Source organism: Struthio camelus, chromosome 9, assembly GCF_040807025.1.
Source record: "Struthio camelus isolate bStrCam1 chromosome 9, bStrCam1.hap1, whole genome shotgun sequence".
Classification (NCBI taxonomy): Eukaryota; Metazoa; Chordata; class Aves; order Struthioniformes; family Struthionidae; genus Struthio; species Struthio camelus.
The window spans coordinates 24,661,442-24,685,223 of record NC_090950.1 but is presented as its reverse complement, the minus strand read 5'-3'; the positions used below and the strand labels follow the sequence as shown (position 1 = coordinate 24,685,223).

General features: G+C 40.8%; 3 protein-coding genes across 8 annotated transcripts; 2 read left to right on the top strand and 1 right to left on the bottom strand.

Moving 5' to 3' along the window:
* Window positions 1–62: 62 nt before the first annotated feature.
* ACTL6A (actin like 6A) lies at window positions 63–10,175 on the top strand. Of its 4 annotated transcripts, none has more exons than XM_068955038.1 (14): window positions 63–286; window positions 963–1,039; window positions 1,255–1,429; window positions 2,033–2,133; window positions 3,621–3,718; window positions 4,357–4,451; window positions 4,652–4,758; window positions 4,850–4,939; window positions 5,125–5,186; window positions 5,473–5,587; window positions 5,938–6,018; window positions 6,982–7,077; window positions 8,194–8,280; window positions 8,838–10,175. In XM_068955038.1, the coding sequence occupies exons 1-14, from the start codon at window positions 262–264 to the stop codon at window positions 8,916–8,918; spliced, it is 1,290 nt and encodes a 429-aa protein (XP_068811139.1). In that variant the 5' UTR covers window positions 63–261; the 3' UTR covers window positions 8,919–10,175. The 4 variants fall into 4 exon arrangements, with proteins under 4 accessions (XP_068811139.1, XP_068811138.1, XP_009682183.1 ...); XM_068955037.1 differs by having other exon boundaries at window positions 91–286; window positions 1,255–1,513; XM_009683888.2 differs by lacking the exon at window positions 63–286 and adding an exon at window positions 408–575.
* MRPL47 (mitochondrial ribosomal protein L47) lies at window positions 8,837–18,570 on the bottom strand. Its single transcript, XM_068955048.1, has 7 exons — window positions 18,416–18,570; window positions 17,481–17,626; window positions 16,796–16,856; window positions 15,796–15,892; window positions 13,908–14,038; window positions 12,343–12,438; window positions 8,837–11,479 (listed from the first exon to the last, which is right to left on the bottom strand). Exons 1-7 carry the CDS (start codon window positions 18,514–18,516, stop codon window positions 11,362–11,364), a joined length of 750 nt encoding a protein of 249 aa, XP_068811149.1. The 5' UTR covers window positions 18,517–18,570; the 3' UTR covers window positions 8,837–11,361.
* Window positions 18,556–23,782, top strand: NDUFB5 (NADH:ubiquinone oxidoreductase subunit B5). Of its 3 annotated transcripts, none has more exons than XM_068955050.1 (6): window positions 18,556–18,801; window positions 19,413–19,498; window positions 20,411–20,477; window positions 21,265–21,326; window positions 22,389–22,495; window positions 23,255–23,782. In XM_068955050.1, exons 1-6 carry the CDS (start codon window positions 18,675–18,677, stop codon window positions 23,373–23,375), a joined length of 570 nt encoding a protein of 189 aa, XP_068811151.1. In that variant the 5' UTR covers window positions 18,556–18,674; the 3' UTR covers window positions 23,376–23,782. The 3 variants fall into 3 exon arrangements, with proteins under 3 accessions (XP_068811151.1, XP_068811153.1, XP_068811150.1); XM_068955052.1 differs by lacking the exons at window positions 18,556–18,801; window positions 19,413–19,498 and adding exons at window positions 19,902–19,927; window positions 20,088–20,230 and having other exon boundaries at window positions 20,361–20,477; XM_068955049.1 differs by lacking the exons at window positions 18,556–18,801; window positions 19,413–19,498 and adding an exon at window positions 19,933–20,230 and having other exon boundaries at window positions 20,361–20,477.

Here is a 23,782-nt window from a genome sequence, read left to right as displayed (position 1 = left end):
CTCCCCGCGCTCTGGCCCCGCCTTCCGCCGGCTCCGATTGGCCGCTCTGCCCTAGCGGCCGCCGGGCAGGGCGACGCGCGGTAGGCGGGCGGGCGGCAGCCGCGCTCCCCATTGGCGGGAAGGCGGCAGGCCGGCGGGTTAGGCTGAGCCCGCCGGGGGCGAGAGGGGCGAAGGCGCTATTGTTGCCGGATCGCCGAGGAAGCCGGCGCGGCGGCGGCGGACACCGGGCCCGGGGAGCGCGGCGCGGGCCCAGCGGCAGCCATGAGTGGCGGCGTGTACGGCGGAGGTGAGTCCGGTGCCGCCTCGCTTGTCCGCCCCGCCCCCGCGCGACCGTTGAGCTCGGCGCCGTCCCGTGAGGCGGCGGCGCGTGCGCGCCTCCCCCACCTCCGCCCCCCCCCCCCGCCTCCGCGCGCCGCCCCGGCCCTTCCCGCCCGCCCGGCGGCGCCCTCAGGCCCCGGGCGCCGGAGGCCGCGGCCCGGCTCTTCCGCCGCGGTGGGGGGCGCCAGCATGAGCGAGGAGGAGGAGGCGGCGGCTGAAGGCCTTACTTGTATCCCTCCCGGGGTCGCGTCGCCGAGGTACTTTGTCCTGCGACTAGCCGAGGCGCGGCAGCGCCGCTCGGGTGGCCTGGGCAGACCTGGCTTCGCGTGACTTCACTGTTTGAAAGCTCCGTCCTGTAATCCGTGCAGATGCAGCGACGGTTTCTCTCTCCTGTTGAAGTGGCCGTTTTTACTTAAGCCGAAGGAAGTTGCTGTGGCGTCCCAGTTAAAGCCTGTTGGCGGTCCTGTAGTCGCTCTCCAGAAACCTGAATTCTGAATAGACAAGTTTCTCCTTGCGTTGGAAATAGGCCTTGACTTGCTTTTCTCTTTTGCCGGCCAAATGGACAGGAGGCAGGGCAAAGGCAGGTCGGGGTTGTAATGGAGTGTAATAATCGTTGACTCTCTCTGTATTCACAACATTTACAGATGAAGTTGGGGCTCTTGTGTTTGACATTGGCTCGTATACAGTGAGAGCAGGCTATGCGGGTGAAGACTGTCCAAAGGTGAGAGTTTGTGTGATTGAAATATAACATAAAAACTAGAACTTACCTTAGAACCGGTTAAAATACCAAAACCACCAAACCTGTTAGTTGACGAGTTTCCAGAATACATTGGGGTCTTTATTTTTACTAAGGTGTATAATGAAAGGTCTGAATTTTATGAACCGTCCTCCCAAAACATGAATAATGTTCATGACTATTTACCTGTTGCCTTACAGGTGGATTTTCCAACAGCTATTGGTGTGGTGCTAGAAAGGGACAATGGCAGCACTTTGATGGAGATAGATGGTGACAAAGGCAAACAAGGGGGCCCGACTTACTACATAGACACCAATGCCCTGAGAGTTCCACGGGAAAATATGGAGGCCATTTCACCCTTAAAAAATGGAATGAGTATGGTGCTCTGTCTTCTTCTATCTGTTCTTAAAATAGCGTTACTTGGGCTGCAAAAAAACATAGCTTTCACAGAAGAAGTTGGTATGTGCTTAAGTGTTTCTCTTTTGGGGGTTTGGAGAACAGGGCCTAAAACGAAAGAATCTGCTTTCCCTAAAGAAATTTGGATAAGACAGTAAGCATTTGTCTGATGTAAGGGAAGGCTTGTAGGCTTCTTTCTTATTTGTTGACTTGGATTTAAATTTTGATAAAAGGAGAAAGAGGTAATTTATGGAACTAGGTTGGAAGCTCATTCCTGTACTGTGTGTAAGTGGAGGCTCATCCTAAGACCGTCATAAGAACAGATATCTGATGCGCTAGTTGCATAAAGTGTAGCTGGTTTATGATGTTGATAGATTTTTAGCATAATTCTGAGTATGTTATGATCATGATACTTATAGAGGAATAGAATTTTGCAGAGCTGTTAAAGGAGGAGTATGTCTTTGAGTATAGCCTTGGACTAAAGAGCTTTAGGAAAAAAAGAAATCACAGAACCTTTATGTATGCGTGAAGTGGAACAAAAGTTAGAAGTAAACTAATCTGCTTGCTTCGATGTTATTACAGTTGAAGACTGGGATAGTTTCCAGGCAATTCTGGATCACACATACAAGATGCATATTAAATCTGAAGCAAGTTTGCATCCTGTTCTAATGTCTGAAGCACCAGTGAGTAGAAGCAACTTTGCGTTTTTGAAAAGCTTTAACTGCATCTTCTTGCTAAGTTTACAAGCATTAGTCTTCAACAAATCTGATGCTGGCTTGTAGATTACGAGTATTAAAACTTACCTAGGGAAGTAACCATTTTAAAGTACTTTTCCAGATTGTTGGAAGTAGTCTGTTTAAGAAAAATGGCTAAAAAAAAAAAGCCAGTTTGAAATGCTTTCTGTGACAAGGCACCGAAACTATTTACCATGTGCTATTGTTTTTTTAACTTACTGAAAAGAAGCAAAAAAACAAGTTTCACTTTATTCCCTGGAGTAAAAATGAAAACATGTTAGGACAATAAAGTTATACTTAGTAGAGTGCCGTTGGAAATCTGTCACTGCCTTTAGCCCACCAACTAATATTACATGACAGAGAAGAATATTTATAATGAAGAAATTTTAATTTGTCTCTCTTCATTTCTGTAAAGGGCCTTGTAAGGCGAAGTGGACGAATCCAAATTTCTCTTTGGGAAAAACAAACAAACAAACAAAAACCTCACCCTCTTGTTTGCTTGTGGCAAGCATTCGAAGGACAGATGTTAAAATCTGAATACAAGATGTTGGCATGCCATACTGTAGTTATGCCCTTCTTTAATAAAATCTTTGAGTAGGATTTGCTTTATCCCTTTATATGCAGTTGAAGCAGGCTGATGTTCTTGAGATGAATTCTTGGTTACAGTCCCTTGGACTTATTAAAATAGCTAAAAACAAAAACAACATCCACCCCGCCATGATTTTCATGCACCACCTGAGGAGGTGGTTGTACCTGGCTGGAGTACAGATGAATTTGCGGCAGTTATTGCCTGTTTGATGGCTCTATGGGTGTCTCAGTAAAGGTTTCCATTAGAATTCCCCTCACAGAACTAATCTTACTTCGAATCATTGGCATAGAAAGAAAGACTTTGCTTTTTCAGTGATGTGCGGAATATTTGAAATATATCCTTGCTTAATCACAAGTACAGTAGAACTGTAGGAAGATACCTTAAAAACAGGCAAATCTGGATTTATTTTTCTTTCAACCAGGCAAGTTATGTCATGTATCTTTCCCCTGTACAATGGGTGTTACTTGTTTTAGATTTTTTTGAGAGACTGATGCTGGAAGATCTCTAGAAGGGTGAAGGACTCTTTCTTGTAACTGTAAAGTTGTATATGTCTTACCCTGCTTATCAGAAGTCTTCCTGTATTATTAAGTTGCTGCTCCTTTAATTTTGTATAAGAGATAAATATTAATGTTTTTGTCATAGAATTGGAATGGAAAAGATTCTAAGTAAAATTCTAGCAGTCTATCTGCATAGAATTTAGATATGATTTGAAACCATGGTTCTAATAATTGTAACTGTTCATTTTGTTAGCGTCCCTTGAACGTGCTCTGATGATCCTCAGGATAAACATCTTCATTTTGATCACTTATTTGTGTGTATGTGGTTTTTTTTCTTCTTCTTTTTCTAGTGGAATACTAGAGCAAAGCGTGAAAAACTAACTGAATTGATGTTTGAACACTACAACATCCCTGCTTTTTTCTTATGCAAAACCGCTGTTCTAACAGCGTATCCTTTGAAATGTTGAGCCTTTTTTTTCCCCAAGAAAAGGTGGTAAACTTATTCTAGATAATTCCTAGTAAAACAACATATCTAACCATTTTCTTTCAAATTAATGTTTCCGTAAACATCTAGGCAGGAAGGAAACAAATTCCATTTCTGAACTTGAGCCTTAGAGCTCAGTTTTGAAGTCCTCCCAGTCTGACTGTCTTGCATGGAGGCAGTGTCTTTTTTCATTGTATACCATGATAATAATATTAGACGTCTGAAATGGCGTTGTCCTGACTCCTAAATACGGTAATGAAGGCTATAGGAACTTCAAACTTTAAGTTGAAATTTGTAGTTATTTTAGACTGATAGAATATGAAGCTGAAAACATGTTAAGTTGGATGTACTTGGAGCTTGCTGCGTAATATTAACTTGAGTTGTCACTTTTTTATGTCCAGCGTTCCAGTTAGTTTACAGATAGAAGGTAACCTCACAGAGAGAACAGGATTTATGTTCACTTTTGTAGAAAGAAAATGGCAAGTCCATTCATAAAGCCAAGGAGAAAAACAGTAGGGTCCTTGTTCCTGGTTACTTAAACTTTATGACAGCGTCTTTTCCAAAGTGAAAATTAAAATATTTTCCCTAATCGTTTTGGCTAGTTTTGCTAATGGGCGATCCACGGGTCTCATTTTGGATAGCGGAGCAACGCACACCACTGCTATTCCAGTGCATGATGGATATGTACTTCAGCAAGGTAAAAGACTTTCATGGATAATAACGCTGCAGCGTTAAAAAATGAGTTAGCTTTCTTACTGGTTTTACAGTTTTATTACTGTTTTTAAATAGGCATGTGTTCCCTTAACTAGGAAATAACTAGTGTTCTCTGACGAATAGTTAGTTGGGAGGATTTATTCTACGACTTCAGTACGTTCGAGATGTTTTTCTGTTTTCTAGGTATAGTGAAATCACCACTGGCAGGAGACTTCATTACTATGCAGTGCCGAGAATTGTTTCAGGAAATGAATATAGAGATAATCCCTCCATACATGATTGCTTCAAAGGTGGGAAAGTAACTTCAAGTATTTGATCTGGTGGGCGGGGAGGGCAGGGGCTTAAATGGTTAACTGATATTCACATTTCCTGTCATCTCAGGAGGCAGTTCGTGAGGGGTCACCAGCAAATTGGAAGAGAAAAGAGAAGTTACCTCAAGTCACGAGGTCTTGGCACAACTACATGTGTAATGTAAGTAGTTCCTTTCTCCCGCTCTCAACCCCCCGCTAGGAATCCCATAAAGTTTGGCTTGCAAGGGTATCATGTTTTCCTCTCCAAGACCTAGAAAACTCTTAAAAAGACAGGGTCAGTGCTGTAATTTCTGTTAAGTTATAGACTTAAAGTTCTTCCTAACAATATTACTCCTGTCTTCCTAGTGTGTCATTCAGGACTTCCAAGCGTCTGTCCTCCAAGTGTCGGATTCAACCTATGATGAACAGTATGTCACTTTATTTTCCTCCTTGTAAAATGAATCGTGAGTTGTGCTCATGCTGTTGGGTGACTTTATTTCGGAAGAAGGTTATTAGATGAAATCTGTTTATTTCTGGAAGTAGTAATGCAATGTACATCCAGGTGATTGGTTTCTGTTTGATATTCCAAGATGCATGAGATGACAGTCAATATTATCGAAGTTGTAAGTCATATCAATCACAATATTCTGCTAGAAAACTTACCATACTGCTTGCACTGTATTTTAGCGTGTTACTTTCTGACTAATGCTCCAGGGTAGCAGCACAGATGCCAACAGTTCATTACGAGTTTCCTAACGGCTATAACTGTGACTTTGGTGCGGAGCGTCTAAAAATTCCTGAAGGATTATTTGACCCTTCCAATGTAAAGGTAAAACAACTACGTTATGTAATAATGTGAAGGCTTTAAGTTAATAGTTTATCACATGGCTTCCTTTTGTACGATGTTCTCTATTTCCTGCTTTGTATGCATATATTTACACGGAGTGGTTCTCTTGGGCATTGAGTTTACCTGTGTTGTACTAGGGTTGGAGTAACAAAGGAGGAGAAATGTAATTTGAAATGGGTGGTGATGAGCTGAACAGGAAACAGGAATTTTTTTTTTTCTCTCCCTGAAAAATGTTTAGCTCCTTCTTTAGTAAATAGTATTCATTCATTCAGAGCTATAATATGCCTTCCTCTTTTGAAGCAATGACATGTGGCTTACTAATTCTATTCTAGGGTTTATCTGGTAACACGATGTTGGGCGTGAGCCACGTTGTCACAACAAGCGTTGGAATGTGCGATATAGACATCAGGCCGGTAAGTGTTAGTCAGGACATGTATTATACAGGACATAGATATTTCTGTGCTGAAATAATTTTTTGGGGCTAGAACATGGTTGCTGAAGAACGTGGACTTTCTAGGATAATGATAAACACGTTAGAAGAATTCCGTAAGCATTACACTAGTTGTATATAGGAACGTGGGATTACTGTTTCTGTCCTACAAAATGCTGAATCAGGTTTTCTGACTCTTACTCAGTGTGTCTACCTATATATAAATAGTTGATGTCCAGGTTTTATAGCTGGCACTACATAATGTGCATTGAATTGCCTTCAGATGATCGTTTTCCGTTCACAGCTTTGACTGTTATTTTCAGATTTTGGGGGACGATTAATGTACTTCCTAAAGGTAACTAATTGTACCTGACTTGTTGGGGGAGAGTAGAAGCGGAGAGGTTTTAAAGGAAGAGTTTCTCTTTAAAACTATGTTCTCATTTTCTCAGGTGTCGATTTGGATAGGTTCGGATTTGATACGGTCTGTGTAGGGGTTGGTTCAATAATTCTGCCCCTTAACTAGCACGTCAGGCTGGCTGAATAGGCTAGGTCATGACTGATGTTTTCCAGCTGCGGTATTAGATGGAAAACTGTGGCAGTGCGGTTAGGTTCTCTTTCCTTTGCGGTTGGAAAATCCAGCTACAAGGGAACAAGCAGTTCAGGATCTAGGAGGTGTCTATAGATGCAAGGTTCTCCACAGTAGAGAATCCATAATCGTACTGCCTCTGTCTTCCTTGCATAGTTTGATATTTAAGCTCTCTTGAAATATTTTTTTATGTGGTAAATAACTAATTTAGATTGGTAGAGGTAATACCGTGGGCATCACGTGATGTACTACTATTGCTGTTGATTATATGTCCTTATGTGGCATTCTTGTCTTTTCTGTGAAACGGTTGTTTTCCAAATGCTTTCAGAGTTAATACTATGAGTTACTTTCTCTTTTTAGGGCCTCTATGGCAGTGTGATTGTAGCAGGTGGAAACACTCTAATACAGAGTTTTACAGATAGATTGAACAGAGAGCTGTCTCAGAAAACTCCACCGGTAAAACAACTCATTCAATTACTGCTTTGAGTTACTCATTGTTTTGCTTCTCTGCTTTATAAATATACAGGCATGTTTTGTAGCTTCGACTTCACTAGGAACGCAACAGCTGAATAGGTTTTGGGGGGGGAGGGGGGGGGACGTGGGGGAGTAATCTCCCACCAGTCTACAGAAAAGAAAGAACTACTACTTTCCGAAGTACTGCTGATGTCCTTCTCCGTTCCTGCTTTCAGGTTGTGATTTTAAGCTGTGTAACTGAACCTAAGCGATTGTCACTACTTCCCTTGATGGCCTCTCTCCTGAAGTGTCGCTGACTAACCTGAGGCCCATTTAGTCATTCTGCTTGAGGTCCTGTCGCTTTGTAGCAGGAATTGTTCTTCCTGGATTCTACAGGCAACACCTCCTACTCATAGATAGAAAGCTGGTGATTTAATATACTTGTAATTTTTAAAGTACTCAGTGTCAAAGAAAGTATTAATACCATTGCATAGTGTTCTTGAGAACTTGCCTTGGTATAAAACATGATATTTCTTTAATTGAAATGTTCAACTTGTGGGGACATTTGAAATCATAATTCTTTTGGAAGGCTGAGAAAGGTACAGTTATTCACTGCTGCTTACAATAGATAATTTCAGTGGATTTCCCCCTCATCTATCAGTAGAAATACAATATATGTTTAAACCATATGATTCATTGCTACGAGGCATTTTGAGAGCAAAAAGAACGGGTTCAAAAAGGGACTAGATGAATTAGGTTCAATATTAGACATCTTGGTCCCAGTGTACACTTCAGGTACTCCTGTGCTAGAGATAACAGTATGTGGTGTGAGTAGGATGGCTCTTTACCTGCCTTATTCTTAGCCTTAAGCATTCGCTGCTTATCCCTGTTAGTAGAGAAGATAAAAGGCCACATATACTTCTGTTCATGTGTGGCCAATCTGGAATTTTAAATAACAGAGCTGGTGAACGCTATTGCAAGTGTAATAAAATAGATCTTCACTTGCTGGTTGGTATATGCAAACCATGTTCTTTGTGCTGTCCTTCTCAGGCTCTTAAAGGGCTCCAGCCTGCAATTTTTATCTGATTTTTCTTTCCCCCCCCACCCTTTTCTATGCAGAGCATGCGCCTGAAATTGATAGCAAACAACACAACAGTGGAGCGGAGGTTCAGTTCATGGATTGGTGGTTCCATTTTGGCTTCTTTGGTTAGTAAATCTATGTTACCATGTTGCTATGCTAAGCAGTAGTTGCTGTCCAAAAAGTTAATTCCGTGTGGGGGTGTGTGAATTGAAGCGTTTGTGCTACTGTGACAGTCACTGTCCTGTTTGTTGTTGCGGTGAAGTAAAGGGAATCTCTTTAAAAAACAAGCCAACGTGATTTTTCAAATCCAGAAACTAATAATTGGTTTTCTTATGTTTTTAATGGGCAATGTACAGGCTCGAAATACAATGTCCAGAAGTAACAGGTAGTATATTGTAGAAGTAGCCAACTTGTTTCTGCATCATATCCCTGAGTTTAATGGTACAAGTTACTGAGCACTTCAAGGCTTTGTGGAGATTCATTTAGCAGTATTTGGAAAGGGAGACTAAAATCAGCTTTTGGTGCTGCAACTTCCCAACTTCAGTTTAATCACTAGCAATATAAAAGACAAAAGAAAACATAGTCCTCTTGCCACGTTGAATGGAAAGACTTGTTTCTTTTTCCTCCTACGGGAAGCCAGTCATGTTTCATTCAGCCTTAATTTGTTTTCTGTTTTTTGTAGGGTACTTTCCAACAGATGTGGATTTCTAAACAGGAATATGAAGAAGGAGGGAAACAGTGTGTAGAAAGAAAATGCCCTTGAGCTTTTTACTGTGAAAACTGCTGTCTCCCCATCACTCCTTCTATTTTATAGCTTTAGCATACTCAGGAATGGGATGGACTCTTTTTTGTAGAAATTTTATATTGTTTTTTTTTTTTTTTTGCATAATTCAAGTTCCATTTTAACAAACTAGAAATTTTAAGAGACCTAATTGGTACTATCATAGAAAAAGGATGGTTTACATCCCTTGTAAAGCAATAATTCATATAACAAGCATTTTATAGTTTTGTATAAAGTATATTTTCTCTAATGTCTTTTCCTGTGAACAGCTTTACAGGTTAGCTAGTAGATAGAGGCATAACCTTGCAAATGCCTTGGCATCAAATTTATTAAAAGCTCTTGTCTACTTTCACATATTAGTCTTCCTTGCTTGATACTTTGGCCTTAAATTGCTCTTACTTCCCTCTTAAAAAATAAAATTGGCTTTCACTTTTGAGCAGCTTTGTGAGTACTTGCAGAGAAACAGTTACTCTTTGTATTAAAAACGGAAAGTATTTCTGTATTTTCTAATCTGCTATGGGTGACTCAGTTCAGTATAAACTCTAATGAAAATGTTACATTCCAGTTAGAGAATGTTTTATTATGCACTGGTTCAATTGTTCTGTTATGGAGCAATTTCATTTTGGTAAGCAGTCAATACTTTCCACCTGATTTCAAAGAATGTATACAATATGCTGAATGCCTTGTCATGCAGGTGAGAAGAATCACTTCTGAGACAGGGAAGTTAAGGCAGAGAATTGCCTCTCCAAAACTAGGAGAACAGTCATAGAAGACCTCAGGATGTGGCTTGACATTTTGCAGCTAGCTATGAGCTGAAAGGGGCAGTTCCTACTTTCCATGCTGGTTTAGCTCCCTCAGCTGGCTTGTAGCAGGGTAGTAAGTGCCTGTATTTTGCACGGGGAGCGTGCACTCAGGGGCAGAGGAAGGAGGAGCATTTTTTTCAGCAGGAACTGGCTGTCACAATGCAGCTGTATGTTGCTGTTCATCTTACTTTATTTTACAACTGCGTGATGTTCTGTATCGGGACACAATTAAGTTTTTGCTTAAAACTTAAGTTTTAAAACTTGTTATCTTAAAAGCTTTGGAAAACCAAATAGCATATAATTGTTTAAAAAAAATGTAAACAATACTGCTAAGTTCTGGGTACCCTAACAGACGCCTTGGTTAAATAATGATGGGCCCTTTCATTGAAAACAGTTACACGTTACCTCCAAACAATAAAATAATTTATCAAAACAGTCTGCTTTGGTGATACGATGACGACCATTGCTTTGTTCTAGAAGTCAAGTTGTTTGCTCGAGATTTTTCCAAGCTGTTGACAAAACCCATTTCTCATAAGTTTGCCTCATTTTAAGTGGGCTACAAGTAGAGACAAAATCACCAACTACAGTCATCACAGTAGAAGAAAAAGACTTGCTCTAGTTTGCATTCAAGCAGAACGTAAAAGAAAGCTGTGATGGTGGAAAGTCAACCAGACTTGTATCTTAAATTTTACCAGCTGACAGAAGGAATACAGCAGAATTGTGTAATGCTTTATGAAGGTGTTCTGGCATCAGTGAAATACTAAGATTGATTTAACAGTTGGTAGCTAAATGGGGGGAGAAAAAGTAGCTTCCTGAAGGACTGGTTTCTGTGTAAAAAGTGACTTTATAAAAAGTTTTTTGCCAACCACTTATGGAGGTAAAAGCTTCCTTTCAGCTTTTATTTACCATCACGTGATAGCATTAGTCATCAGTAAGTCTTACCTTTCTACCTTAATTGCACAGAATTTGACCAGCCTTACTACAAACAGTTTGTACGTGGTAAAAAAACATTGCACAAATGTCTGCATTTGTCCGAGGTATCTAGAAATCTAGGATAAAGACTCCCTTGTTAAAAGCTTACATACCAAATATTTAATACTTTCTATCAAGCGAGACAAAGCAGGGCAAGAATTCTTTGCAGCATGCTGAAGTTCACTTACTACAGTGCATTTCCCCTGCATTTAGAAAGCGCAACTTAAGTGATATGCCCATAACTGATAGGGCCAGGGAACAAAGTATGGTATGTGACCTTTAGTGGGTCTCATGTCTTTTGGCTATTTTAATGCACAGGTGCTAAAACTAAACAAGGCAGATATTATCCCTAAATTTCATACTTTCATGTGGCAGGCAACTGCTTCTTTTTACTGTTAATTATGTAAGCTTAGCTTAATGAGTGATTAATTTGTTAATTTTCAAACACTTCCCGAAACAACGGTTAGGATCAATTTTTGATTTCAAAACCGCTCTTTAATGCCAGATCACAATTTAATTTAGGTCAAACTGAGATAATAAAAAGAGGGCTACTCTCAGGAAAGCGCAGTCAACTTGTTCACTGGTTTGAGAACTTTAGTTTTATGTTCCAGTCACAGTTAAACAAGTGCTTCCTGGGCTCTTCCAGCAGGTTACTGGCTCTGAGACTTCACAGCAAGGTGAGGGAACTTCTTTTCTAAAAGTTTCTGCTTTTTCTTCTCTAGGTTTTGCCTTCTTGCCCTTCTGCGTAAGTGTTTTTCAAGTCTGAGCCTGAAATAAAAAAGTTAGTGTGGTTAGCTTCCAGGTAGCTTAACTGTTTTCTAGTTTATTTTATCCACATAGTATGATTTTTCTCTTTCAATTTTGCCACACTGAGCTTATTAAAGATACTATTTATCAGATATGCTCTCAGATATTCCGCTTGAAAGTGCTTGGAATGAGGACTTCAAGCTAGGATCGACACAGCTTTAGCACCCAACAGTAAACGGCTGCAGTCACACTACGTGAACGTGGGGGAAGAGAAAAAAGGAGGGAGCAGAGACTATAGAGTCCCAAAGGCTGAACAAGGAAACGGGACATCATTAAGGGAGACACTGGAGAAGGTCTGAGGCAAGGTGAGAGATCTTTTGACAAGGAGAGAATTGGGGAGAATTGCAGGGGTAAACAGTAGTTTCTTGCCCCTAATCAAATAGAGGTTCCTAGTGACTGCCCATTTCAGAGTTAATTTGCTTTTGATAAGCAGAAATGGTTTTTGCCTGCAAAGCAGAATACTCTTCTGTTTTTGAATGCTATAGAAATCATACATTTTGGGAGGATCTTAGGTGCTTTCCACGTAAAGTGGCTTTTACAGTACCAACTTGATAGCTAGATCTGTTAACAGCTAAGATAGGAAGATGATAAATAAAACAGAGCGAGTTCCCCAGATGTTTAGCCTCTGCCCCCTTGGTTCAAATTTTGAAACCTTTGGTGAATTTTCTAGGAAACAGGTATTGTGATTATGAAAGCCTTGTTTTCAGTTTAATAGCTGTAAGAACAAGACTAGTGTTATTTTCTCCTTGCAAAGTGGAAGGAGGATGACTGAGGAACAGATCAGAAAATAACTTTCAATATAAAAAAAAAAAAAGTCTTCTTACCTGATGAAGTGATTTACATGAGGTAAGTAAAAGAATTTCCTTTTTTTGTATTTTTTGTTCAAGTACCATGGTATTGGCCACTCTTTGTAAGTATACCTGTTAAAGATAAATGAAATTGATTATGCAACGTATACTCTGCATCTTCATTCTTGGATTCTACCAGACTTCTCCTTGGTTACTGTAGGAAGATAAAATAGCCTGAGCAGCAGGTCACAGAACTTGTATTTGGGCTTTTACTCCAGTTTCACTATTTGGCTTGATTTGTAACTCCGTGCATCTCATCTGTAGCTCAGCGCCTTTCTGGAAAAAGTCATCTCACTTGAAAAACCACAGACCTTTGAAGAGATGGCACAACACAGATTGTTATTGCCAACATTTATATTTTTAGATGTTATTCCCTCCTAAGAAGTTAATTTTCAAAAGTAGATATGAGCAAGCTGATGGGTGAAGACACCTTTGTTTCTACTGCAGTTTTTTTTAATAAATTGCCAGTGTTTGAGTGTCATGTCAAGTACAAAACTGCTTGAGCAACAGAAGGCTTTCCCTCTAAATAGGAGACTCCATTATTTCTGTTTGGGATTTCCCTTGCATATGGGCTGCACAGATGGCTTGTACAGACTTACCTACAGTCTTCCATGCATCCAGCTTGCTAGACCTACTATATATGTACTGCAGAGTATCTGCATGTGCTTAGAGACAATTTTGCACGGTGCCCACCCAGCCACTGCTTTAACTGCGGGCTGGACGTGCCAATAAGTGGGCAAACCCATCTTTGTGGGCACTGTTTCCAAATGAAAAGAGATGTACAGAAGCTCTATCTACAGGGATATAAATTGAGTAGTTAGTATGTTTAATACTCTATTGATTTATATTTTACGGATAAACAAAGTATTCAAAATTCATCTCTACCATAATGCGTGACCTTTTGATATCTACACTTTTACTGCGGAGCTAAGTTCGGTAGGGACTGCTTCAAATGCCAATACAGTGAGGGTAAAACACTGTAACAAAATAGCAATTTCTGTCAGGGACCTCAGTGTCATCACCTGAAACTACAGAGAAACTATTTATAGTTTTAAGGTAGAAAGTTAAACTTAAAAAAATTAAATATCTGTCAAGACTAGTAGGAAATTCCAAGATATACATTATTTATCATCTCATTCAGTACTCTGGGAGGTGCAGTCACAACAATTGTCCCTCAATATAGGGATATTGCCTCAAACTAGAAATGTCCAAGACAAGTCAGCTTGGACAGTACTCTGTGGTTCATGGATACATGTTATGGAATCACCACAGTAACAGATATCCTCTCAATACAGAAACTACATTATTTTCATGGAACTAGCTCTGTTATATTTAAGGGTGGAGTTTGGTAACAGAACTATTTAGCAACAGTTACAGCAACATAACATATCGAAACACACCTGCATGCTGACTAGTAAGCATGCTTCCTTCTACGCAGTAAACGCATCCTTTCCTAATTAGATCAGAAGGATGTTTTTTCTTGTAAAGAGAAATACCACAAGGAAACGTCACACGCACAAACCAAAAATGTTTTTCCGTACCAGTAGGTGCGTCCTAAGAAGTCCTGTCTCCACTCGCCAGGTACTGGTTTTTCGTGGCCAGTTTGTAAAAGCCTCAAAGCAACTTCTCTTTCTTTGACAACCAAATCTATTCTTTTCATAGATTGTTCTACCTGAAAATAGGAAATAGTTTCAGGATGGGCCAACAAAATACAATCTGACAACTTAAAAACTCCCAAGTAAAGATTTTTTCAGACTAAATTTAAAGAAAAGACGTAGGTAAAAAATATTAGAAGTTCCATCATGAGTCACCTCACATGTGTGGACTGAGTGAAACAGCTTCGTAAGGCCTATGTAGTACACTACAGTGCTGTGTACTAGAATACTAAAGAACAGGTGTTGCAAAAAGCTATCGAGATTACAAGCAGAACACAGACGAAATAACCAACAGTCTGAATATTCGTTAAGGACTAGCTGGCTAGAAGTCAAAGCCAGGTATGCTGATGGCTAGAAGTATGGAAAGCTCTGAGGCAGGGGAGGAAAGGAAAGTAGGAGAAACAACAAGAAGATATGCTATCCATATTTCTGTTAGATGGTTTGTGACAGCTATGTGTTATTTTAGTTTGACTTTAAAGTCTGGTTACAGCCTCAGTGCCTGTTAGTTGATTAGAAAGCTGCACTGACCAAATTATGACATCTGAGTTAAAGGTTTTTGGGCAAGTCTGTCTCATAAGATTACTATAACACACATTACTTAATGGCAACACTTGAAATCCTTTGGGGAGCTGGCAGAGCTAATTTTATTAAGCCAATTGCTGTATTTGGTCTCACTGCAATCATAGTATTTAACTGCTGCTTATCTTCTTACTGATTGCCCGTTTGTTTTGGGATGAAGCCCAAAAAAGCAGATTTGACTTATGAAGTATTGGAACCCTTTATAACAAAAATAAAAAACCTCCCAACGCAAGTACTGCTGTGATTCATAGCTGCTCAACAGGTGGTACAGGTGGCACTAAACAGAAAATACTGTTCAGGAGGGGAATCACAAAAGACAGTTGAGAAACAGTACTATGATAAATGATAGTAAGATAGAGTGGGAGAGCTAGAGGAAAGTTTTATACTAGATCTTCCGTAATTTATAAGCACAGTGACAAATGGACAAATGAGGAGGCCAAATAAACGCATGCATGACTCGGAAGGCATAAAAATCATGTAGATGCATTTTATGGTACACAGAGCCACACGACTAACCAGAGAAAGAAATTCAGAAGAAAAATGTAAATTTCAGGCTTCACCAAAACGAAGCCTGAATGAATGAACGAATTGGGATAAATAATGAGATATCTGAGAATGTATTATATGTCCCAACAGCTCGATTATTTAGCTGGACTGCCAGGGTAGAGATTTACACCTGTGAGACATCAGCATAGAGATGAGAGCTGATTCATAAGTAAATTAAATTTTCAATTGTAAAGATACAGCGGGAAGAATTTAATAAGTCAGTATCAGAATCATGATAATGCAATAGAAGAGGGGATGACAAAAGAGGGGACAGCAAAGAACCAAAGAACACAAGTTTGGAGAAGCCAGAGAATATCAGAGGCAAAAAGCTGGCAACAACTGGGAGAGGAAAAAAAAAAAAATGTGTGAAACGTTAAGACTACAAAGGTTTTCACTTGAACAGGAAGTGTTTTTAGAAATCCTCAAGTGCAGTTTCAGGGACTGAAAGCAGTGAAATATTTCATAACTCAACCATATATAACAAGTATAAACGCCTTGCCCACCGCGTTGCTCGAGCACAACATTTGTTTATGCTCGTACTCAAAATGGGATAATTTTAAAAAAGGTCTTCAACAAGCTTGCAAAGGTTTCACCTTTCACTCAACCGTTTTATTTAGAGTTATGTTTTTAGCTCATATGAAAAAGTTACCTTTTCTAATCGTTCTGGACTTGGCATTGGCCTGTGTTGTCGCTTTGATTCTTGTTCTAAAGTTAAAAGCATGTTTTTTTCCTTCAGTAGGACATACCTAGATCAAAAAGCATAGTAGTACTTCAAAAATAACTTCTAGATCCATTGGCAATTATTCACTCACTACCCTGCTGGCCAGGGCATAAATTGGACAACCTATAATCCCATATCCTATACCCGTTAGCTCCATAAAGAGAGACCAAAAGATCCTGACAAACTGGAGGCAGTATGGCAGAGGTGGGTAGGGGAAGGCTGATGTACGTGACATGAGGAGAGGCCGAGGGAGATGGGTTTATTTAACTAGGAGAAAAGAAGGGGGAGGGGGGAGAGGGCAACTGCAGTCTTCCACTACCTGGAAGAAGGGATTACAGAGAAGATGGAGCCAGACTCTCCTTACAGGTGCACAGGAAGAGGACAAAACACAGCAGTCACAAGTTGCAATAGAGGAACCAATTGGGCAGAAGTTTAAAAAAAAAAAAATCCACAGTAATAACTAAGTACTAGTTTAGCTGTGGCATAGGTTGCCTAGAGAGGTGGTACGATCTCACAGATTTTCAAAATTTGAATGGACACAGTCTTAAACAACTTGATCTCTTTCAGTAGTTAGGGCCTCCTCCTGCCTGAAACAGGAGGTTGGACTGGAAGAGCTCCAGAGGTCCCTTCCAACCAAATTTTTTCTACAGTTTGAAGAACTCCAAAGGTCAGGATTCTACAGTATGAAACTTGGCCTCTGTACCAAACCTGAACCGTTTGTACTGGACACAACTACAACACTACCATCTGCATTACAGCTTTCATATTCTGACTAGTAATAGAACTTGGGCTGCTCCAAGCCCAAAGCAGATTTAAACACGTGGTGTTGTAAGGCGGACTAAATTTACTGACTAATGCAGTCATACTTCCATAAAACCTGCAGAGCTGCTTTGAAAGAAGAGAAGCTAGCTCACTGAAGCTTACTTACCAAAGTTTGTGCAAATCTTCACTACTCTTGCCCCTTAGCTGCTTTATATTCCATGCATCCCCTGTAAAAGTTATTGAAAAAAAGAAGAAAGTATCAGTCTAAGGGAATTTAGTTTCTTTTTCTGAAAAAGGATACTTCCTTTACAGACCCAGCTAACTCAACAGAAGTAGAATCACTTAATTAAAACAACTACCTCTTGAAAATCTCTATCCCTGTGCATACTCAAACTTGCTTTGAATATACGAGTACATTCAGTGCAATGACTTATGTACTGTTGATCTGTTTGTAAGAGGATGAAGAGAGGGAAAAGCTGTAAGATGAATCCCTACATTGAAACAAAGAGACAAGATCGTTCAAATATATCGTTGAAAAAGAAACTAAGAACGTTTCTTCTGTGATCTAGCGTCACATAGAAGCAAAGAAGATGATTTATAGCCAAGTATTTTGCTGCGTGATAGTTGTTTGCTTGCATAAGTATACAATACACAGAAGAAGAGAAAGTTAACAAGCATAAGGTACATTGGTACATAAATATACACAAGTATACATAAATATATATATTTATTTATATATATAAAGAGTTTCATGTGGCTATCAATACTCTTACAGTGCAAAAGAATAGGTCACATTTCAGCTGAGCACAACTGGCTAAAAAACACAATCAGAAAAGCTTGGTATAGCTCACCAGACGATACTGTTTTTTCTCCCCAGTTTTGGGGATCATCAAAAAACTCCTCCAGACCTTTCCGAGACAAAGTAGTGTGCAGAAACTTCAAATGATGGAGGGGCTCGACTTTTGCTAGGTTCTTGGGGAATAGGTTCAGCATTAACCTACACCAAAATTAAAGCAAAAACTATACATGAGAAGAAAAATAATATTCAGCTAAATGAAAACATTCTTCTCTTTTCTATTTGTAAAGGCAGATATCATCCTAGATACGAAAACGCCAGGGTTCGGGGGCAAAAGAGGTGGATGCAGTTCTTGAGGAAAACATGGCATCTCTGTGTTTGTTTTCTGTGTTACCCCTTCTCTTACCTCATTTATCTATAAATATTCAGAGATAACAACCTGAACAAATTAAAAAATTTATTTGAATAAGTCTGAGCAACACAATACACAAACGCCCTTCTATGCTGACTACAGCTAAACATCAAAAACAGTAAAACTGTGGTATAAACACACAAAAAAGTAAGCGTTACAAGCAAAAACACAATAAGGACTACAAAGCAGTAACACAAACAGGGAAACTCTTTAACACTGAACTTATATGAGATCTTTCATTATGGACAACTCGGCCACCTCCAAAATCAACACAGCTTTGGGGAAACTAAAACTAAACCTGGAAAAGCTTGTTTCCGCACTTTGTCTTCCGCACGGCCCCGGCTGCCTTGCCCAGCCCGCCGCAAACCCCGCGGCGCCACCGGCGCGGCAGCGCGCTCCGTCCCCGCTACGGCCCGGTCTAACCGAGGAAAGCCAGCGCGGCCCGGGCCGCTTCCCCTTCCCGCGGCGGCCCCGGCCGCAGCTCAGGGCACCCCGGGTCCGGCCCCGCCGTGGCTGCCGCCCGCCCTGAGCTCAGCCCCAGCACCCCCAGGAGGCAGCGGGCTCCCTCCGACACCTACCCGGGGAGGCAGACGGCCGGCGAGGCCTGCAACGCTCCTGACACCCTCAGCGCGCCCGTGAGGCGCCGGCACAGCGCAGCCATCGCCATGGCGGTCGCCATGACACACCCGTCGCCCCTCCCACAATGCTGCGCGGCTTCCCGCCAGGGTGCCGGAAGGAGGCGGGGCGATCTGCCCGGCCCTAAGATGGCTGCCCGCTAGCTTCACCCTCGCGACGACGAAGGGTTCTACCGGCCCCGCCCCCGCGCCAGGTTCAGCCATGGCGGCCATGAGCCTGCTGCTGCGGGCGGCGGCTGCTTGGGGAGCTCGGCGGGCTGCGGGCGGCGCGGCGGGCGGCGCTCGGCTCCCTTGGCCCGCCGGGGCCGCCCGCCTCCCCGGCACCGTTGGTAGGGCCGCGGCGGCGGCGGCGGGTGTCCGGGCGGCGAGGTGACCTTGGGGGGCGGAGCGGAGGGCGACGGCGGCCCCGTGTGGCGGCGTTGGCAGGGCGGGGGGGGCCAGGGGCCGCCGCGGCCGGCGTTTCCCTGTCGCTCAGTTACGCGGACGATGGGGGGGGGGGGGGGCCAAGGCGAGGGCAGAGCTGCCTGAGGAGCGGCCTCGGGGCAACTGCCCGAGAAACCGCGGTAGGTCGCGGCCGTGCGGGAACGCGCCTCCGCCGGCGGGGCGGAACTCGTGAAAGGCCGACTTCCTAATATACTGCTCTGTGGGTTTACTCGGCGCTGAGGGTAAATAATTATAGTCAGTTAACTTATTTGTTGAGACGCACCCGTAGAAAGATAGCTCGGTATATGAAGTCAGGAGAAAAATACGTTCCTCCTAACTTAGGAGGAAGTTAGCTCAGGCAATCTTCTAGGAGCACTGATATCCTCAAGAAAACCAGTTTATAATTACCTGACCACTGCTGATTTTCTTTTTCTTCTTCTGTCTGTATTGTTGAGCTTATCCTGGATGCGACTGCCCAAGGCAGAGAAAAACTGTAACGCTTCGGTTTACTTTTCAGCTCCTATACGACATAGCAGCCATGGGAAAAGAATGTTTATTATCAAGGCGACAAGATTTTATGATGCTCGCTTTCTGAACTTGTTGGTGAGTTAAAAAATACATTAGATTGAGTGTAACAAATCACTTGTAAATTATGTAAGAATGTCTAAAATACGATTATTTTATGTGCCAGCATCTACAGTGTGGTTGGTGCTAGTGACATAAACAGGAATTTCCACTCTTCCCCCTAAATGATTTATTGTCCTATGCTGTAAAATCGGGGCAGATGAAATAAAAAGATTCAAAATTGGCTAAATGGTGAAGACTGTGTTGGGTACATCAATTAATGTTGTATTAGCATTCTTAAATTGTATGTCTGTGTTTACATTTGCATAATTTGCAAATGCCTTCCAGTTTGTTCTCCTTTCTAGACCGTGTTAGGTTACTCTACTGCAGGGTTTGCCCTCAGTTATCTGGCCCACTAACACCAGAGATCTACACTTAGGAAGCCTAATCTGAGTTAATGCTGAAAAGGTAAGGTTTGAATAAAGCCCATTATGAAGGGTAACGGCCAATCTGATACTACTCTTTTGGAGTGATTGGCTTGCTTTTTCTGTCTTCCCCAGGTACCATAGCTGACAGTTGTTATATTTATGTTGCATTATGTTGCATTGATATTAGCGCCTCATTACAGTGAAACGCTGACATCAGACAGCATTCTCGGACAGCGTTCAAGGAAAGCGCTGCTCTCTGCTTTTTCAAAGGCTGACCTCTCTGGGAGACGGAATGCTGAACTAAATGGGCTGCAACAGCATTGCTATTGCTGTATTCGAGTTGGTTAGTTAACTCATTTTAATCAGCAGCGTACCTTAAAATACAATATTCCCATCCCAAATACAAGTGAAAGTCTTAGACCTACTGGCTGTGATACATAGTTTTCAGACTAACTTCATCTTAATTTTTTCAGGCTACGGAACTTTTCGATCTTTTTTTCTTTCCTTTTTATCCCCCATGCAGAGGTTCTATATATTTTTGACTGGGATACCAGTGGCAGTGTTCATAACATATGTGAACATCTTCATTGGTGAGTGCTCTGTCATGTCATGCTTAACGTAAGTACACAGTGAAATTACTAAATGGGTAAATGGAAACTATGCATGCTGGATAGAAAATGCAGCTCTTTTATAGCTTGTTCTTTGGAAGATCATGAAATAGGCCTAACAATTTTGATGATGTTCTATAAGTACACAGAGGATGTTTCCAGTTTCTTTCTCTTTCTGCAGTTCTTGAATTTTGTAAAAGCTTTCCACAGTTTTAAAAACTGACAAATTCAAATGGAGAGTAATCATGTTACTTTTGTGCTAGTTTTTTGAGCAGCAATGATGTTTAGCGAACGGTTTTACTGTATTCAAATGAGGAGTCTTTCTTACCTTGTTTTACATGCTTCTGCAAGAAAGCTGCATACACTGCAATTATGTGCAATGCAAAATATGCAAAAAACCAATTCTGCTTGGCAATGTTTGTTTTAAATCTATGACTGTAATATTTACTATTGAGTTGACTTAGTTGAGAGATTATAGGAAAACATACTTTCGTCTCTTATACTTTAAATGGGCATTTTGTACGGTCTTGATCTTAGTTGTTTCTTCTGTGTAGTTCTTAATTCCACCCTTTCATTTTGTGGTTTAAAATCTATGAGCTAGATGCATCTAGCATGAACTGTCCGAAAAAATACAAGAAGTCCTGTTTTTCTGAAGAGAGTTCAAATGGAGGGAGTACTCTCCATGTGAAATAGTGTTGCTTTTTATGTGGAAGGCAGAATGGGTACTTTAAAAACTAGTTGTATGAAATGTTCCTCTCCTTCTTGTCAGGTGAAGCTGAACTTGCAGAGATTCCCGAAGGTTATGTTCCAGAGTATTGGGAATACTACAAAGTGAGTGTAACTTGTGAGAGGGTGTTGTGTTAGGGATAGCCTTCCTCTTAATATTAGTTTTGGAAGGAACATGTGTGGAGTATGATAATAGGGATGGCCATATCTTTGCAGCTGGGTATCAGAGTAGGGTAATATCACTTGAATTGTCGATTATAATTTTGGCAGACTTGCTGTTTTAACTTTATGAAACATGCATGTTGCTGTAGGCAATCTGTTTATTGACAAAAATAGTTGCAAATGATCTGCAATTATATGCAAGTAAACTGCTGAAGCTAGATGGCAATCTTTTGTAACATTCCTAAACAGTAAGAACAGTCTGCATGAGTCACGAACAGAATTTCTCTTTACTTTTGACATCCGGTTTTTGTCCGTCTCTTTTTTGCTCTTGAGCTACAGCTCTTAAGATACTGCAGTTCAAAGTGACGTCACTTACTTCTGTGTTATTTGCTAGCATTGTTTCCAAGTCCAATATGTCTCCTGCTTTTAAGTGTAAAATTGGAGATTTTTATAGTCAGAAAACTTGAGGTCCTAGTTTTTTCACTTTACTGTGTTTTCTTAAAATGAGTCCCTGGCTTCCTGCTGCAAGCTCTTTGTTATTTTTCTGGGAAGCGATTGAATTCATCAATACTATTATGACTGTTGCAACTCATGCAAGCTTTTTTTCCTAGTGCGATGGCTTCTGTGTGGAAGCAGTACTTCAAACTGTTACAGATCACAGCAAGAGGTTTGGAGTTCCCTTCTGTGATTCCAGTGGCAGTTTAGGGAACTTGATTTCAGTAAAACCAAAATAAATTACATTTCTTCCATTAACTTGTTTTTAATTTTGCTGCAGAACATTCTCTTGCAGGTTATATTGGCATCAAAATAAGAAAATGAAATTTAAATGTTTAGGGTTATGATCTTACGGAAAGTTGAGTATGTTGTTAACTTTACTATTACGATTTGAATAGCAGTACTGAATTGCTCACAGGTTTTCAGGATTGGGAACTTGCAATATAATTTATGTACAATGACATTTTACTTGGGAATTATGTGAATAATCTATGCTTTTATATTTGCTAGCACCCTATAAGTCGTTGGATAGCTCGTTACCTCCTTGACCCCCCTGAAAAGAATTATGAGAAAGCCATGGCTCTGCTTGATGTTGAAGCAAAGAAAACTGAACTGAGGTATGGTATATAGTTGAAAAGTTTTTGCAAGGAGATATATACTGTAGTGGACTACTGTATTTTGCTTAAAATGCAAAGTTGGATGCTAACATAATGTACCAGTTTGCTTCTGCATCACTTGACCCTGAGCACTTGCTGCACTGTCTGGTGTTGAAGTGAACAGTTCATGTTTGTAAAGTCGTGACTCTGTGTTTGTGAATTAGGACATGGACAGCTTTTGTGCTTTTGCTACTGCTCATAGCTTAATTGAGTAGATGATTGACCCAATTTACCAGATTGGTCATGTTTCTGTCTACTGTTGAAAATTTTGCGGGCAGCAACAACACTGTTGCACTGACTTCATTCTATACTTACTTAGAGTAAACTGTGAGAACAGAAGAAAGTCTGAGTTTCATGAACTGTTGCTTTGGGCCCAAGATAAAGTAGCTCCATCTACCGTCGTGATCAAGTCTGTTTTTTCTACTCTTACTCATTTTTGGTTGAAAGTTTTATCAAAAACTGTGGAGCCCCTCACTAAACAAGAACCTATGAGAGAACTCCTGCAAGTATTTTTATTACTGTTTTGTGAGATGGTTTGCTGGAAAAAAAATTTGAAATAGAAGGATGTAATAGTTGAACCCTTCATATTTTCCTGTTATCTATATTTTGGTAGTACTTACACACGGAGATGCTGAACTCATCAGCAGTGCACTAGTGTTACTGTTAAACAGTGATGTCGTCAAAAAAACACCAACTCTTTGTTTGTTTGTTTGTTTTTAGGCTGATGGAGTTGGAGGCGCGCAGACTGATGAGAGCAAGGGGAGATGGCCCTTGGTATCATTATGAAACACCCGATAAAAATCTAACTGACGATTCTATGAAAGCCACACCTGACAATTAGGCAGTCTTAAGACAGTATGCAAGGTTTTAAATGAATTACCAACAAGTTGTGACTGAATTATGCAATATGCATCCTGCTGTTCAGTGAATTAAATTTAAAAAAAAAATCGTTTTTGTTGGTTCGAGTAATTGGAAAGAAGCTGTGCAGGGTATAGTTGTTAAACTTATTAATCAGAGAAAAGGCCTCATGTCAGTTGCCAACAGTTACTCTTTTTCTCCGGAGCATCAACACAGAATGGGCTTTGTGACCTGATCTGTGTGAAACAACTTGATAATATTAGAATCCATCATGCGATTTCTCTTACCTAAAGTTGTAAATGAAAGATACAAACAACTGTAAGGCTTTTTTCTTTTATGATGCCTTGTGACAGATAATTTGTGGAAAATGAACCAAATCAGAAGAAAGTC